Here is a 14315-nt window from a genome sequence, read left to right on the forward strand (position 1 = left end):
AATAGTGGACAAAAAAAATTAAATGGAAGGGGTAATAAAGTAATTTCAACAATAAATAAAAAGGGACTGAAACTTATACATAAATCGCATTCATCGAATGCATTTTATGCCTTTCTTTCTCAGATCAACTCTTTCTATTTAGGCATCTAAGAAGGGTTTTTCAAGTTTTCAACGACATAACCTTTTTAAAAAGACAAAAAATAAAATTGTGGATCGAGAAAAGAAAAATAGGTGAGGGGATTAACAATCTGGAGAATCGAACATTCACTAATAAAGTTAAATTTTAGGTAGCTAATCAATTGAGATATCAAGATTCTCAAAAAAAAATAAGCAATTAATGTTGAGTATAAAATGAAAAAATTAATTATCTTTTCTTGATATGATAAAAGTAATAGATAAAGAAATAAATATATATTTTAAATAGTAGACAAATAAAATTCAACGGAAGGGGATAATAAAGTAATTTCAACAATAAATAAGAAGAGACTGAAATTTATACATAAATCACATTCGTTGATTGCGTTTTATGCCTTTCTTTCTCAGTTCTTTCTATTTAGGCATCTAAGAAGGATTTTTCAAGTTTACAACGCCATGACCTTAATTTAAAAGATAAGAAATAAAATTGTGGGTCGAGAAAATAAAAATAGGGGAAAGGATTAACAATCTGGAGAATCGAACATTCACCGATAAAGTTAAATTTTAGATAGCTAATTAATTGAGATATGAAGATTCTAAAAAAAAAAAGCAATTAATGTTGAGTATAAAACTGAAAAAATAATTATTTTTTCTTGATATGATAAAAGTAATAGATAAAAGAAATAAATATATTTTTTAAATAGTGGACAAATAAAATTAAATGGAAGGGGTAATAAAGTAATTTCAACAATAAATAAGAAGGGACTGAAATTTATACATAAATCACATTCGTTGAATGCGTTTTATGCCTTTCTTTCTCTGCTTTTTCTATTTAGGCATCTAAGAAGAGTTTTTCTAGTTTACAATGTCATGGCCGTTTTTTAAAAGATAAAAAATAAAATTGTGGGTTGAGAAGATAAAATTAGGGGAGGGGATTAACAATCTGGAGAATCGAACATTCACCTATAAAGTTAAATTTTAGGTATCTAATCAATTGAGATACGAAGATTCTAAAAAAAAACAATTAATGTTGAGTATAAAATAGAAAAAATAATTATTATTTTTCTTGATATGATAAAAGTAATAGATAAAAGAAATAAATATATTTTAAAAATAGCGGACAATTAAAATTAAACGGAAGGGGTAATAAAGTTGTTTCAACAATAAATAAGAAGGGACTGAAACTTATACATAAATCGCATTCGCCGAATGCGTTTTATGCCTTTCTTTCTCAGCTCTTTCTATTTAGGAATCTAAGAAGGATTTTTCAAGTTTTTAACGCCATGAGCTTTTTAAAAAGACAAAAAATAAAATTATGGGTCGAGAAAAGAAAAATAGGTGAGGGGATTAACAATCTGGATAATCGAACATTATAATCAATTGTGATACGAAGATTCTTAAAAAAATAAGCAATTAATGTTAAGTATAAAATGAAAAAATAATTATATTTTCTTGATATGATAAAAGAAATAAATGTATTTTAAAAATAGTGGACAAATAAAATCAAACGGAAAGGGTAATAAAATAATTTCAACTATAAATAAGGAGCTGAAACTTATACATAAATTGCATTCGCCGAATGCATTTTATGCCTTTTTTTCCCAGCTTTTTCTATTTAGGCATCTAAGAAGGGTTTTTCAAGTTTTCAACGCCATGACTTTTTTTAAAAGACAAAAAATAAATTTGTGGGTCAAGAAAAGAAAAATAGGGGAGGGAATTAACAATTCGGAGAATCGAACATTCACTGATAAAGTTAATTTTTGGGTAGCTAATCAGTTGAGATACGGAGATTCTAAAAAAATAAGCAATTAATGTTGAGTATAAAATGGAAAAATTAATTATCTTTTCTTGATATGATAAAAGTAATATACAAAAGAAATAAATATATTGGACAAAATAAAATTAAACGGAAGGGGTAATAAAGTAATTTCAACAATAAATAAGAAGAGACTAAATTTATACATAACTTTCAATCGTCGAAAGTGTTTTATGCCTTTCATTCTCAGTTCTTTCTATTTAGGCATCTAAGAAGAGATTTTCAAGTTTCCAACGCCATGACCTTTTTTTAAAAGACAAAAAATAAAATTGTGGGTCGAGAAAAGAAAAATAGGGGAGGGGATTAATAATCTGGAGAATCCCTTTAAATTAAAAAAATCTGGAGAATCGAACATTCACCGATAAAGTTAAATTTTTGGTAGTATATCAATTGAGATGCGAAGATTCTCAAAAAAAACAAGCAATTCATGTTGAGTATAAAATGGAAAAATAATTATTTTTTCTTGATATGATTAAAGAAATAAATATATTTTAAAAATAGTGGACAAATAAAATTAAACGGAAGGGGTATAATAAAGTAATTTCAACCATAAATAAGAAGAAATTGAAACTTATACATAAATTGCATTTGGTGAATGCGTTTTATGCCTTTCTTTCTCAGCCAGTGTTTTAAAATACGGGGGTGTAAGACGAGACGTTTTATGCAGTACAGGGCGAGACGTAAGCTCCAAAACACAGGGCATAAGTCTTATGGATCTACGGGGTGTAGTCTCATGTATATTCAATTTTATAATTTTATTACTAAAAAAAATAAAAGTAAAACTTTCAATTATATTACAAATAAATTTTATTACATAACCTAAAATATATATAAAAAAAAATATTATGATTTTTATTTGATAAAGGTATTAATCACCAATAATGAAGAAAAAAAGTATTACAATTACTATTTGAGAAGTATCATTACACCAATAATAAAAATATGATAAAAAGTAAAAAAGATTAAAAAAGAAAAAAGAAAAAAGAACGCTCGGAGCATACGTTTTTACCCCCAAGGCTTATGTTTTTACGCTTGGTGCTTACGCCCAAATTCTACAACTTACGCCCTACGGATATATGCCTTATATTTGCTCCCCGGTGCATTTTTGGTGCGCCCCTCCCTGAGTCTCGCCCCAAAAAATATTTTTGAAAACGGTGATTGATATAATAAAATATATATTCCAGGTCGATTTCTTTTCAATTTCAACCAACTCAAATCACCTCTAATAGTCCCAAATTTTAGATTTGAGATCCTTTCAATATTTCAAATCTTTTGATACATTATTCAATCGGAACAATTCACATTTCCGATACAACAAATTCGAAATCAAATTTTGGCTCTGTTTGCTTAGGTATTGCCTATTGGGCCTGTCCAATTGGCTCAATAAGTTTTTTTGTTTTTTTTAGATGTAATTCTCATTTTGGTTAGCCAAAAACTTTATTTAAAGCACGTACACCGTACTATATATAGTCAACCAATAGAATGAAGACACATATTTTATTTCAATTCTAAACCTTGTTGTTCATGAATACGAGAACATGAAACACAATGTAATATGTCAACTATATTACTAAATGAAATTTCCATCACAATCTAATTGAATGACTTTAATAATTGTGTTAAATTAGTGTTCGATAAGATCTTTAAATTAATGAAACATAATTAGAATATTCAATTTAAGCGCCATTGAATAGTGAAATCGTAGATAAAAATAAAGAAATACTTGTGTTCCAAGAAGAAAGTAAGCGCATGGACCCCAAACATTAACATTCAATTAAAATTATCATGGGGCATGACATAACATTCCAAGAAGGATTAACTTAGTCAATTAAAAAAAACAGTACCTTTTTTCTAAAGATATTTACAAATTAAACAACAATTTTTTAAGTGGTTAATTTGGTGCATAATTATAAGGTAAGAACATTAATGAGATACTAATTATTATTTTTTGTTCCAAGTGATTCACTTGGATAAACTTTATTAGGAAAAAAAAAGGTACTGTTTCCAAGTATAGTAACATAATTTTTTAAAAAAATAGTGTTTTGTTCTTAAGTATTTAAAGAACTTTGATTAAACACAAATTATTATAATAAATTAGCAAAAAGAGAAGTTTCAAATTGATTAATCAAACATAAATTACTACTCTTTAAAAAATACTTCTGATGATAAACTTTTTTTTCTTTGAATAAATACATTGTGAAAGAGTAGACAAACATAATTAAAGATGAGTGGTAACATGTGACATTAATTACTTACCTTAATGACAAAATTTGTTAAATCTATTCAAAAGTGATACTCTATCCATTCATTTTTATTTACATTGAATTGGTTGCAAAATACTGAATTTCTATCGATGACATTCCAATTCAAAGAATTATTCATTATATTACAAATAGGTTATACTTTTACTTATTAAATTTGGTAAATTAATAGATAGTTTTTTTATTATTCTATTGTATCTATTTTAATCATTATTGATATTTTAATTATGTCCAATTCTTTTCTTCACATTATATGACTTATAATAATTAAGATTTTCCATTAATTGCTTACCTTTATAACAAAGTTACTTAAAGCTGTTCAAAAAGTGATATATTTTTTATTATAATAGAATAGAAATAACATTATCCCATAATTGAGCAATAGATGAGCCACTAACTGAATTGTACTTTATTCACTATATAATATATATATATTTCAGTTAGGCACATGATGAAAAAGACAGCCATTAGAAATAAGTAATAATAAGATTTTAGACTAGCATTTTACTTTTTCTTGAAACCTAGGAAGCTAATTTACAAGTGGAGAAGAACAGAGGGCCAAAAACTAAAAAGTAAATAAAAGAGTCGTTGTATAAAATATCTCGCGTTTATGTTTGGAAAAAAAATTCATTTTGAGGCGTCAAAATGAAAGTCTTAATAACTATTTTCTTAATTCAAATTCATAATCACGATTATAATTTTATCATTAGTACGAGACTTTCGAAAAATAAAATTACAAAATTGGAGGGTGAAAATATGCAATTATCTGCATTATAATTAGAAGGAAAATTGTTTAAATATATCCAAACTTTAACCGATATTGCTGTAACAATTCCAAACTTTGAGCAGGATCTATTGCCCCTACACTATTTAATACTGTATTTTAAAGATATATAGGTGTCCATGTGGACATCATAATTATTACAATGATGTAATATTTATGATGTCCACATAGACACCTACATATCTTTAAAATACAATATTAAATAGTGCAGGGTAATAGGTCCTACTCATGAATTGTTACAACAATTTCGATCAAAGTTTGAATATATTTCGTACTCTTTTCCCCAATTAAAATACCAAAACAAGAAGAGTCCAAAATAATAGAATCTCTTGCTGGCAAATATCTAAGTGGACCCTCACTTTACAGGCAGTGCCACTGACTTCTATAATTCTAATTATTTTTCTTAATTAAGTTTAATTTGTATATATAATTTTACTAAAAAAATTAAAGTATTTTTGAAGGACATTATATAAATGCTATTACTTAAATTATGTCTTTCAGATAGTTTAGCAAACTAAATTTACCGTAATCTCTGATGGCCTAGAACTCATACACCATCAAATATTATGGTAAGTAATTATTAAAGTCTTAGGTTTGAATATTAAGAATTATATCGTGTTTGACAAAAATATTTTATCACAAAATAGGATTTTTAATATAAATTTAAAATTATCAAATTTTTAAGCCCTAAAACAAATATAAGATATCAAACGAGAACCAAAAAGATTAATAACATAAAAAAGAACCATTTGTGTAATCATTCAAAAAGTTATCTAAAGTTCAAACATAAAATATTCCTCCTTATGTGATTATAACAGCAAAAATTCAGCACAGTTTTATGAGTAGCGTCTAAAGAAGATACAATTATGACGTATCAATCTTAGCCCTATCTAGATGATAAGATTAACTTTTTTTTAATTAAAAAGAAAAAATCTAAAGTCAATTTCTTCTCAATTTGTACTTTTTTGTCTTAATTAAAAAGGTAAAATTTGAAGTCTGATTATCAGGTCTTAGTCCTATCCACAATAGAGAGAGTAGGATTAATTTTTTTCTTAATTAGAAAGACAAAATCTGAAGTCCATTTTTTGTCAATTTATACCTTTTTTTTATTTATATAAAAAAGGCAAAATCTGAAATTCAATTCTCCTAAATTATTTTTGTTCTTAATTAGAAAGGCAAAGTCAAAACTTCAATTCTTCTCAATTACTATATTTTTTCCCTTAATTAAAAAGGCAAAATCTGAAATCCAATTACTTTTTTTCTTAATTAAAAAGCTCAAAATCTGAAATCCAATTCTTTTTCTCTTAATTAAAAAAATAAATCTGAAATCCATTCAACTCAATTATATATTTTTTTTAATTAAAAAGGTAAAATCTAAAGTCCAATTCTTCTCATTTACTTTCTTTCCTTTATTAGAAAGATAAAATCTAAAATTCACTTACTTTTTTTCTTAATTTAAAATATCAAAATCTAAACTCCAATTATTATTTTTCCTTAATAAAAAAACACAAAATCCAAACTCCAATTTCTCAATTTAAATTTTTTCCTTAATTAAAAAAACAAAATCTTAAAAATCCAATTTTTTGATTTACTTTTTTTCTTAATTTAGACAAAAACATAACTCCTAGTCCAAAATCCTTCTCAATTACTAGTACTACTCCTTTTTTCTTAATTTAAAAGGTCAAGAACTTTAGTCTAAAATTCTTATAAAAAAGTGCAAACACACACTTATCTCTATCTCTCTGCTTTTTTCTCTTTTCAAAAAACTTGAGAATGGTATCTATGGAATCTTCTTCAAAGAATGATGAACCACAAAACTTGCCTATTTTTTCCAAGAAAAATCCTAATACAGCTATGACCAAAAAAGGTGTTTATGTTGCCATTTCTTACATGGCTTGTGCTGGTTAGTCTATTTATTCTCTCCTTAATGTTTGCATGTTTATTTTCATGATTTAGTTATGCTTTTTAGGTGTCATTTGGTACGCAGAATAAGGTGGGATATAGCAGAATTAATCTATACGCAACTTAATCATGGTATATACCACCTTTATCCCATCCAACTTGGGATTATTTTACCCCATCTCTCAAAATGGGGTATAAGGTGGGATATACCAGAATTAATTTATAACTTAATCATGGTATATCTCACTTTTCCCATCCAACTTGGAATTATTTTACCCCATCTCCCAGGTGGGATAAATTAGTCCAAATATTATAATCTCATAACTATAATCCTAGAATAATTCTATTATGTGTTTAGGGGTCATATGGTATGCGGAATAAGGTGAGATATATCAGAATAAAGTCTGAGATAAATTTATTTCATTAACCAAATACAACTTAATCATGGTATATCCCTCCTTATCCCGTCCAATTTGGATTATTTTACCCCATCTCCCAGGTAGGGTAAATTAGTCCAAATATTAGAATCTCGTGACTATAATCCAAGGATTATATAGTTATGTGTTTAGGGGTCATATGGTATGCGGAATAAGGTGGAATATATCATGATTAAATTTGAGATAAATTTATACCGTCAACCAAACATAACTTAATCATGGGATATCCCATCTCCCAAGTGGGATAAATTAGGTATTTTTTGGTCCACTTACCAAATGATCTCTTAAAAGTATTTTGCAAATGATAGAGTTAGTGGTCGAAATACACCTAAACTATCGTCATTTTGCGAGTTTCATACCTTGACTATTTATTGTTTTATTGACCTAACTAAACTAGCATGTTGTCGATTGGGACAAATTTCGGTCAACTCAGCATCGAGGTATGTTTTAATGCAAAGGGACTACCGGGGTGTGTTGTATCAGCCTATTTGTGATAACATATAGAGTATGTTTTTATTTTGTTGTCACAAGTACTTCCTTTATATAATATAGTGATAACGTGTGGGCTAGGCGCACATTATGAGTTTGAAGACTGGTATTTAAGTGTTGAAGAAGGATGTTTATTTATGGAACCCTCAGTAACATGTGTAAATTGTAGCTAGCTCTTGTTCTTCTGGTGTTTATATCATGATTAGAGGACTGCAATGTGGTACTTTAAATTACATTGAGTTTGATCATCTTATTAGCAACGCGACCATGTTTCAATTCACAGAATTTTTTTCGCAGTTCTCTTGGTCATATTCAATAAGGCTGCTCTTTCATCCTACAGTTTTCCATGCGCAAATGTGATCACACTCTTTCAGGTAACTACATTATCAATCGTAAGTGTTTACATGTCAAATCTTGCTAATGCGTTAAGGATAAAAAAAATTGAGGTAATGCAGAAGTCAGAACATCTCAATAGTCTTATATAAGAACTATCTCTTCCATGATAGGCACAGGTTTTAAGGCTATGTCTGTACCTTGCAATAGTCTGTCTGTGTTATATTTGCGTGTTTTCTCTTCAGTGGAATGAAATCCTCTCGTGTTTTTTCGTTCAGCATGTTTAACCTCCTTGAGCCAGAGCCTAGTTCTGTTTTCTGCTGAAGTTGTTAAACATATTTGACTAAGTTATCTGTTTTATTGCTTATCAATTTGTCATCATAATACTTCCATGTTTCAATTTTAAGTATTTTCGACAGCATATGAAGAAATGGTTCGTTTTTTTCTTGTTCTATCTCCGGGTGATAATCATGTTTGCAGTGTTAAAAATTATGTAATGATAGTAGTTATATGTGTATATATGGTGTTTTGGGCTTGAATGACATTATTTCAGGCGCATAAGGTAAACCATATTTTTATAATGCAGATGATAAGTTCGACGTTGATTCTCTATGTTTTGAGACGCTGGAAAGTTATATCTTTCACAGTTCAGGATTCACATACTGTGGCTACGCGCACAACAGACCTCGTACCATTTAAGAAAGTACTGCATTGTACTCCTGTGGCATTATCATATTTGCTTTACATGGTAAGTATTAAGTAATCTTAGCTTTTCGTTTATTTCTTAAGTAAATCTGCAACACTTTTCTTTTTTTCTCTGGCAGCTGGTGTCTATGGAATCGATTCGTGGAATTAATGTTCCTATGTACACTACTTTGAGACGGACGACTGTTTTCTTTACAATGATGGCAGAATATTTTCTAGCAAGGAAGAAATATTCGTCATACGTTGTTACATGGTGAGTAATCATTCTCGTCTTCACATGTAGAACTTTACTCTTTTAATCTCGTATCTTTACATGACACTTCTCATCAGTGTAGGAATAATCATACTTGGTGCATTTGTTGCTGGTGCACGGGACCTGTCGTTTGACTACTACAGCTATACTGTTGTTCTCGTCTCAAACATAACTACTGCAGTATACCTGGCTTGTATATCTAGCCTAGGTATCTCTATTTCTCTTTATCTCCTCTCGATCAGATGCCTTTTCTTGAGTTTTCTGGACTAGGTTTTTGATATATCCTGAAATCTTTTATTTAGGAGAATCTAGTGGCCTTAACAGCTTCGGCCTGATGTGGTGTAATGGTAAGAAAAATGCTACTATATGATTATATTGAATGTGTCTACAGCGCGCTATGTAAGGACATTGATCTGTTTGATCTCATTTGACAATGTGAGACTCTGTAGGTATAATATGTACACCGATTTTGCTACTTTGGACAGCATACAGTGGCGACTTAGACGCTACAATGAATTTTTCGTACTTGTATACCACTGGCTTTCAGGTGATTTCATTTTATAAAATCCTCTCTCAAACAGTTCTGAACATGATGCATATTTTATCGTGATATCCATATTAATTGTTGTATAGTCATAAAACTTTCGTAAGCATGAACTGTAGTAGAACATCAGCTTTTCGTAAAGCTACAAGTAGTACTATCATTGATTAACCTTTGTGAACGACAATAACTATGCCTCAATCCCATGAAAGTTGAGGTTGACTATAATATGAATCCTCACTGACTATGTCGTTCAAAAGCAACTTTTGTGAGTTATGACTATTCGTGTTATTCACTAAACTTTTTTTTACATGTTTGCAGGCTGTGATTGTTCTGTCATGTGCTCTGGCTTTCTTGTTGAACTATTCTGTATTCCTAAATACAACTATCAATTCTGCGTTAACACAGACAGTCTGCGGAAATCTTAAGGTGTGTAATATGTTTCTCCAATCTGTTATGCATATTTCGATCACATGAACATCAATGATGTTCTTCATGAATTCATATTCCTAATTGAGATGAGAACAATGCTAACGAGAACGTAAACAGAGGTGGAGCTAAGATTTTTAGTTTATTAGTTCTGAACCACAATCCTTTTTCGTTTACTAGGTTGTTGATAGATTGTTTAAACATATCAAATGAATTTCTTCACATAAATACAAAGTTTTCTAACATGTACGTGTGTGCCGTTCCCCTGACCTTGCTAACGTGGGATGCTTTGTGCACCAGACTCTTTTGTAACAAATAATGACTTTCATGTAGGACTTATTTACTGTTGGATTTGGCTGGCTAGTTTTCAGAGGGCTTCCATTTGATCTGGTTAGTATAAAACATACATTTCAATATTTTATAATAATAATTATTATTATTAATATTGTTTTTTACAAATATACTAATGTTATATATCTAACATTTTGTCAATGACAGTTGAATATTGCTGGCCAGTGTCTTAGCTTCCTGGGATCTTGTTTATATGCTTACTGTAAACTCAAAGGCATTTAGCTTTTGCCTAAATGATGTTCATCTTATTGGAGGAATATTTACTATAAATCTATAATATATTCAATATTTAAAACTCTTTTATCTTTTGTTGGAAATCTCTATTATGCATTTATCCGGTAAATCGATGTTTATATCAAATTATATAAATTTATGACTATAAATAGCACACCGTCTGATGTACGAAGCATCTTGTGATTATATTTGGTCCAGAAAAGGGCCGCACCTCAAATGATGTGACGTAGACATGACTCAAATTCATTACCTATAGATTTATTTCCTCTTATTCTTTCAACTAGCAAGTAAATCGAGTGTTTATTAAGTGAAATGTATAAGCTATATTTGTATTAGGAAATCCATTAAATGTATATAAATTAAATATTTAATTGTATAAATTCTATTAAATGTATAAATATTTATTCCTTTGACCGGGGCTTTAGGGTTTTCTTTAGATTTGAGTAAATTTAAACATGGAATTTCAATCCTGAAATTCGAAACTTCAGATAATGACTATATTTAAAACACAACCATGAGAATAGTTGTTTTTCAAATAGTGTCATAGAGTTTCAACTATTGAGTACCTTTGAAAGTACTTCATGAATATGTCTATTTTTCAAAGATAATATTACGGAATTTCAATTGTGAAATTCAATACTTATTCATGATAACGATTATTTTTAGAGTCATACCAAATAAATTCACTAAAGGGATAAGACGTACGTCAAGACATTCTCTATATACTCTATATAAAAAATAAAATAAAAAAGGTCTACATTCTTAGGGCATGAATTTGATTTTTTTTTTAATTAAGAGCGAAAGAATTTTAACTATCTCACCAGACTCCTCGGCCCTTGCATCGATAAGAGGAGCTTTACAAGATTAAAAAAAAGTATGTTTGCTTTTGCTTGCATTTTAATAGACAAAGGTCACTTCCTTCATGAAAAAAATCAAAGACATCATGAAAATATGAAAAAGGGTAACATATATGACCCACTTGGTCTTATTAGGGTGAAAATAAAATCTTTATGATGGGAGTAGATAGTAGTGATGAACAAAGTAAGTGTCCTATGATCTGGGGATTAAAGAGGAAAACCTAATGAACAAAAAAATACTTTTGTTTTTCTAAAAAAGACAGTCTGATGCACAAAACATTGTCTGATCAATGTTTATGTAAGGTGTGGGGATCAAAAGATGCGTGCATTATCCCAAGAAGTGTGATGTAGACAGTCGTCTACTATAATGCAGAAGTAGGGATCCATTCTTCCATTAACCCCATGATTGCTTATAATTAACATATATGGTATGAATAACATGTTATAACGTTCTCACCTTGTATTAATGAGGATGTCTCATTCCTTTTTTCCTCATTCAACATCGTACAAATCTTAATCTAGACACCGCCATACCCTAGTTTTTTTCAACCAATTGAATCCTCAGATTCAACATTTTGAAAAACTCATATTTGGCTTAACAAAACAAGTCATAAAGATATTGTAACAAGATCGATAAAAATCGAAACTAGTTTCTTCAAAAAAAAAAAAATCATTGGAAAATATTCACCTCCAATTAAGCACATAAATTGAGATAGAATATATATATGTATAGACATTCTCAAAACTCAAAATGAAAGGCAAATATACAAAACAAAGGGTTGGATATTACTACAATATATATATTGTTAATTTCTTTTTTTGGTATCATGGCAAAAAAAAGAGAGGAAGGCAATTATCTATGTACAAGAATCATTTTAACTAGTAAATGAATTGGTAAAAAGAAATGATATTGGCGCGGCTCAATCTGAGATCGTTCTTTACTAAAATAAAACGTAAACTCGTCTTCAGATTGAACCTCACCAACATCGCTTCTCTAATTCAATATATACTCACCTTTCGTTAACTTGTAACCAAAAAGAAGAAGAAGAAGAATCTATATTAAAAAAAAATTACTTTAAATGGCCCCTTTGTTGCATCACATGAAAAGAACAATATGATGGACAAATAATATATATATAGACATGGAATTATCAGTCATGATATTTAATTGTATTCTTTTCTAGTCAAATGAAACGTTTTGTAACTGATGTTTGACTACCAATAAATGACTTTGGAAAAAAATTTAGAAGAAAACAATAACATTCAATCCTTTCACACTTGCTTCTGATATCTCATAATAAAATTGTGTGGCATAAATTTAAATTAATCGAACTAATAAAATTTGAAGACTAAAAAAGAATGAATATAGCAAAGCATTCAAGATTATGGATGGAAAATATTATAAAAGGATTTTGTTCAAAGGACTAATTTGGATAAACAAATTTCTTTCCCCCTCTCATACATAAAGATAGTAGTAAAAAGAAGGATGGAGAAGATGAAGAGATGAGAGAGAAGTGAGAGGGAGAACATGTATAATTTATAAGAATTTAAAATCTTTGTGAGCTTGTATTTAAAAAAAAATAATAAAAAAATTACGGGTCTAATCATTCTGTCATCTAATTTATAAAATATGTATAAAGTCTATACATAACTTATACATTAATATAAGTCGATTATATTGATAAATGAAATGGTTGAAAGGCATATATTAGTAACTATATCCCAAAAAATACTAGCACACTCAAATATCTTCTAAAAAATTTTATAGACAAATCTCTATAATAATTAGACTATTAACTACTTTCTTGATGCTATGTAGATGCGATAACAAGTTAATTTAGTAAGCAAAAAAGAAATAGATGAGGATTCAACATAAATATAGTATCTAAGTACATAAAATTTATAATAATTGATCTACTTATATAACGTAATTTTGCGACGAAAAAATATTAATTGACTTTTCTTGAACAATGATAGCTCTGTCACTTGATTACTTTAACGTGGATCATGTAAAAATTGGCATAATATATAAACGTGTCATTTAACTTTGCATTATAAGTTGGTATTCATGTCTTCCAACTATGGATGTGCACAAGTAGACACTTAAATTATGTGCACAAGTAGACACTTAAACTTATATAAAATTGAACAAGTAGACACATACATTATATGTGGCGTCTTACGTACCAATTCACGTCCTGCATGACATCCTATATATATATATAATGTCATATAAAGCGTGTATGTCTACTTGTTCAAATTTTATACAGAATAATGGATATAACTTAAATTTAATTGTAGTAGTGGTTGTTTTGGGATAGGAAGGGAAGAAATTGTGAGTGGAATGATGTCAATTAGGAAGCAACTTGCTTTAAGGTTTTTCATGCTTACTTTCTACTCTAATACACAAATTCACACAACAAATACATAAAGAGACTTTTTTCTCACTCTTTTGCGCATGCTACACCTTAAATTAATATTCATAATTGTCTATTAATCTCCCTCTTTATGTAAAATTCTTTATTATTTTAATAAAACTAAAACACTTTTTTTTTGTAGTTCATGCTTGCATTTGATTAATCTCTATATTAGAGTGTGAGATAGTTATATTGGCTCATTTGAAGCTTAATTTCTACTAGCAAATGATGGATTTTTAACATGCTATAATTTTTTCAAATTTTTGTCTACTTATTCAAGCCATCAAATCTTATGTATTAATAAATACTCCCTTCGTAATAGTCCTATTTTATGTGGTATCTTTTCCTTTTTAGTCTGTTCCAAAACGAAT

At 28.8% G+C, this 14315-nt stretch overlaps 1 protein-coding gene across 1 annotated transcript; it reads left to right on the forward strand.

Annotated features, from left to right (window-relative positions):
• The first annotated feature begins 6722 nt into the window (after positions 1-6722).
• Positions 6723-10738, forward strand: LOC125876466 (UDP-N-acetylglucosamine transporter UGNT1-like). The gene is made up of 10 exons (XM_049557652.1): positions 6723-6899; positions 8122-8198; positions 8744-8905; positions 8982-9115; positions 9193-9323; positions 9418-9462; positions 9565-9662; positions 9978-10085; positions 10419-10475; positions 10584-10738. Exons 1-10 carry the CDS (start codon positions 6770-6772, stop codon positions 10656-10658), a joined length of 1017 nt encoding a protein of 338 aa, XP_049413609.1. The 5' UTR covers positions 6723-6769; the 3' UTR covers positions 10659-10738.
• The last annotated feature ends 3577 nt before the right edge of the window (positions 10739-14315 follow it).

Source organism: Solanum stenotomum, chromosome 9, assembly GCF_019186545.1.
Source record: "Solanum stenotomum isolate F172 chromosome 9, ASM1918654v1, whole genome shotgun sequence".
NCBI classification, from domain to species: Eukaryota; Viridiplantae; Streptophyta; class Magnoliopsida; order Solanales; family Solanaceae; genus Solanum; species Solanum stenotomum.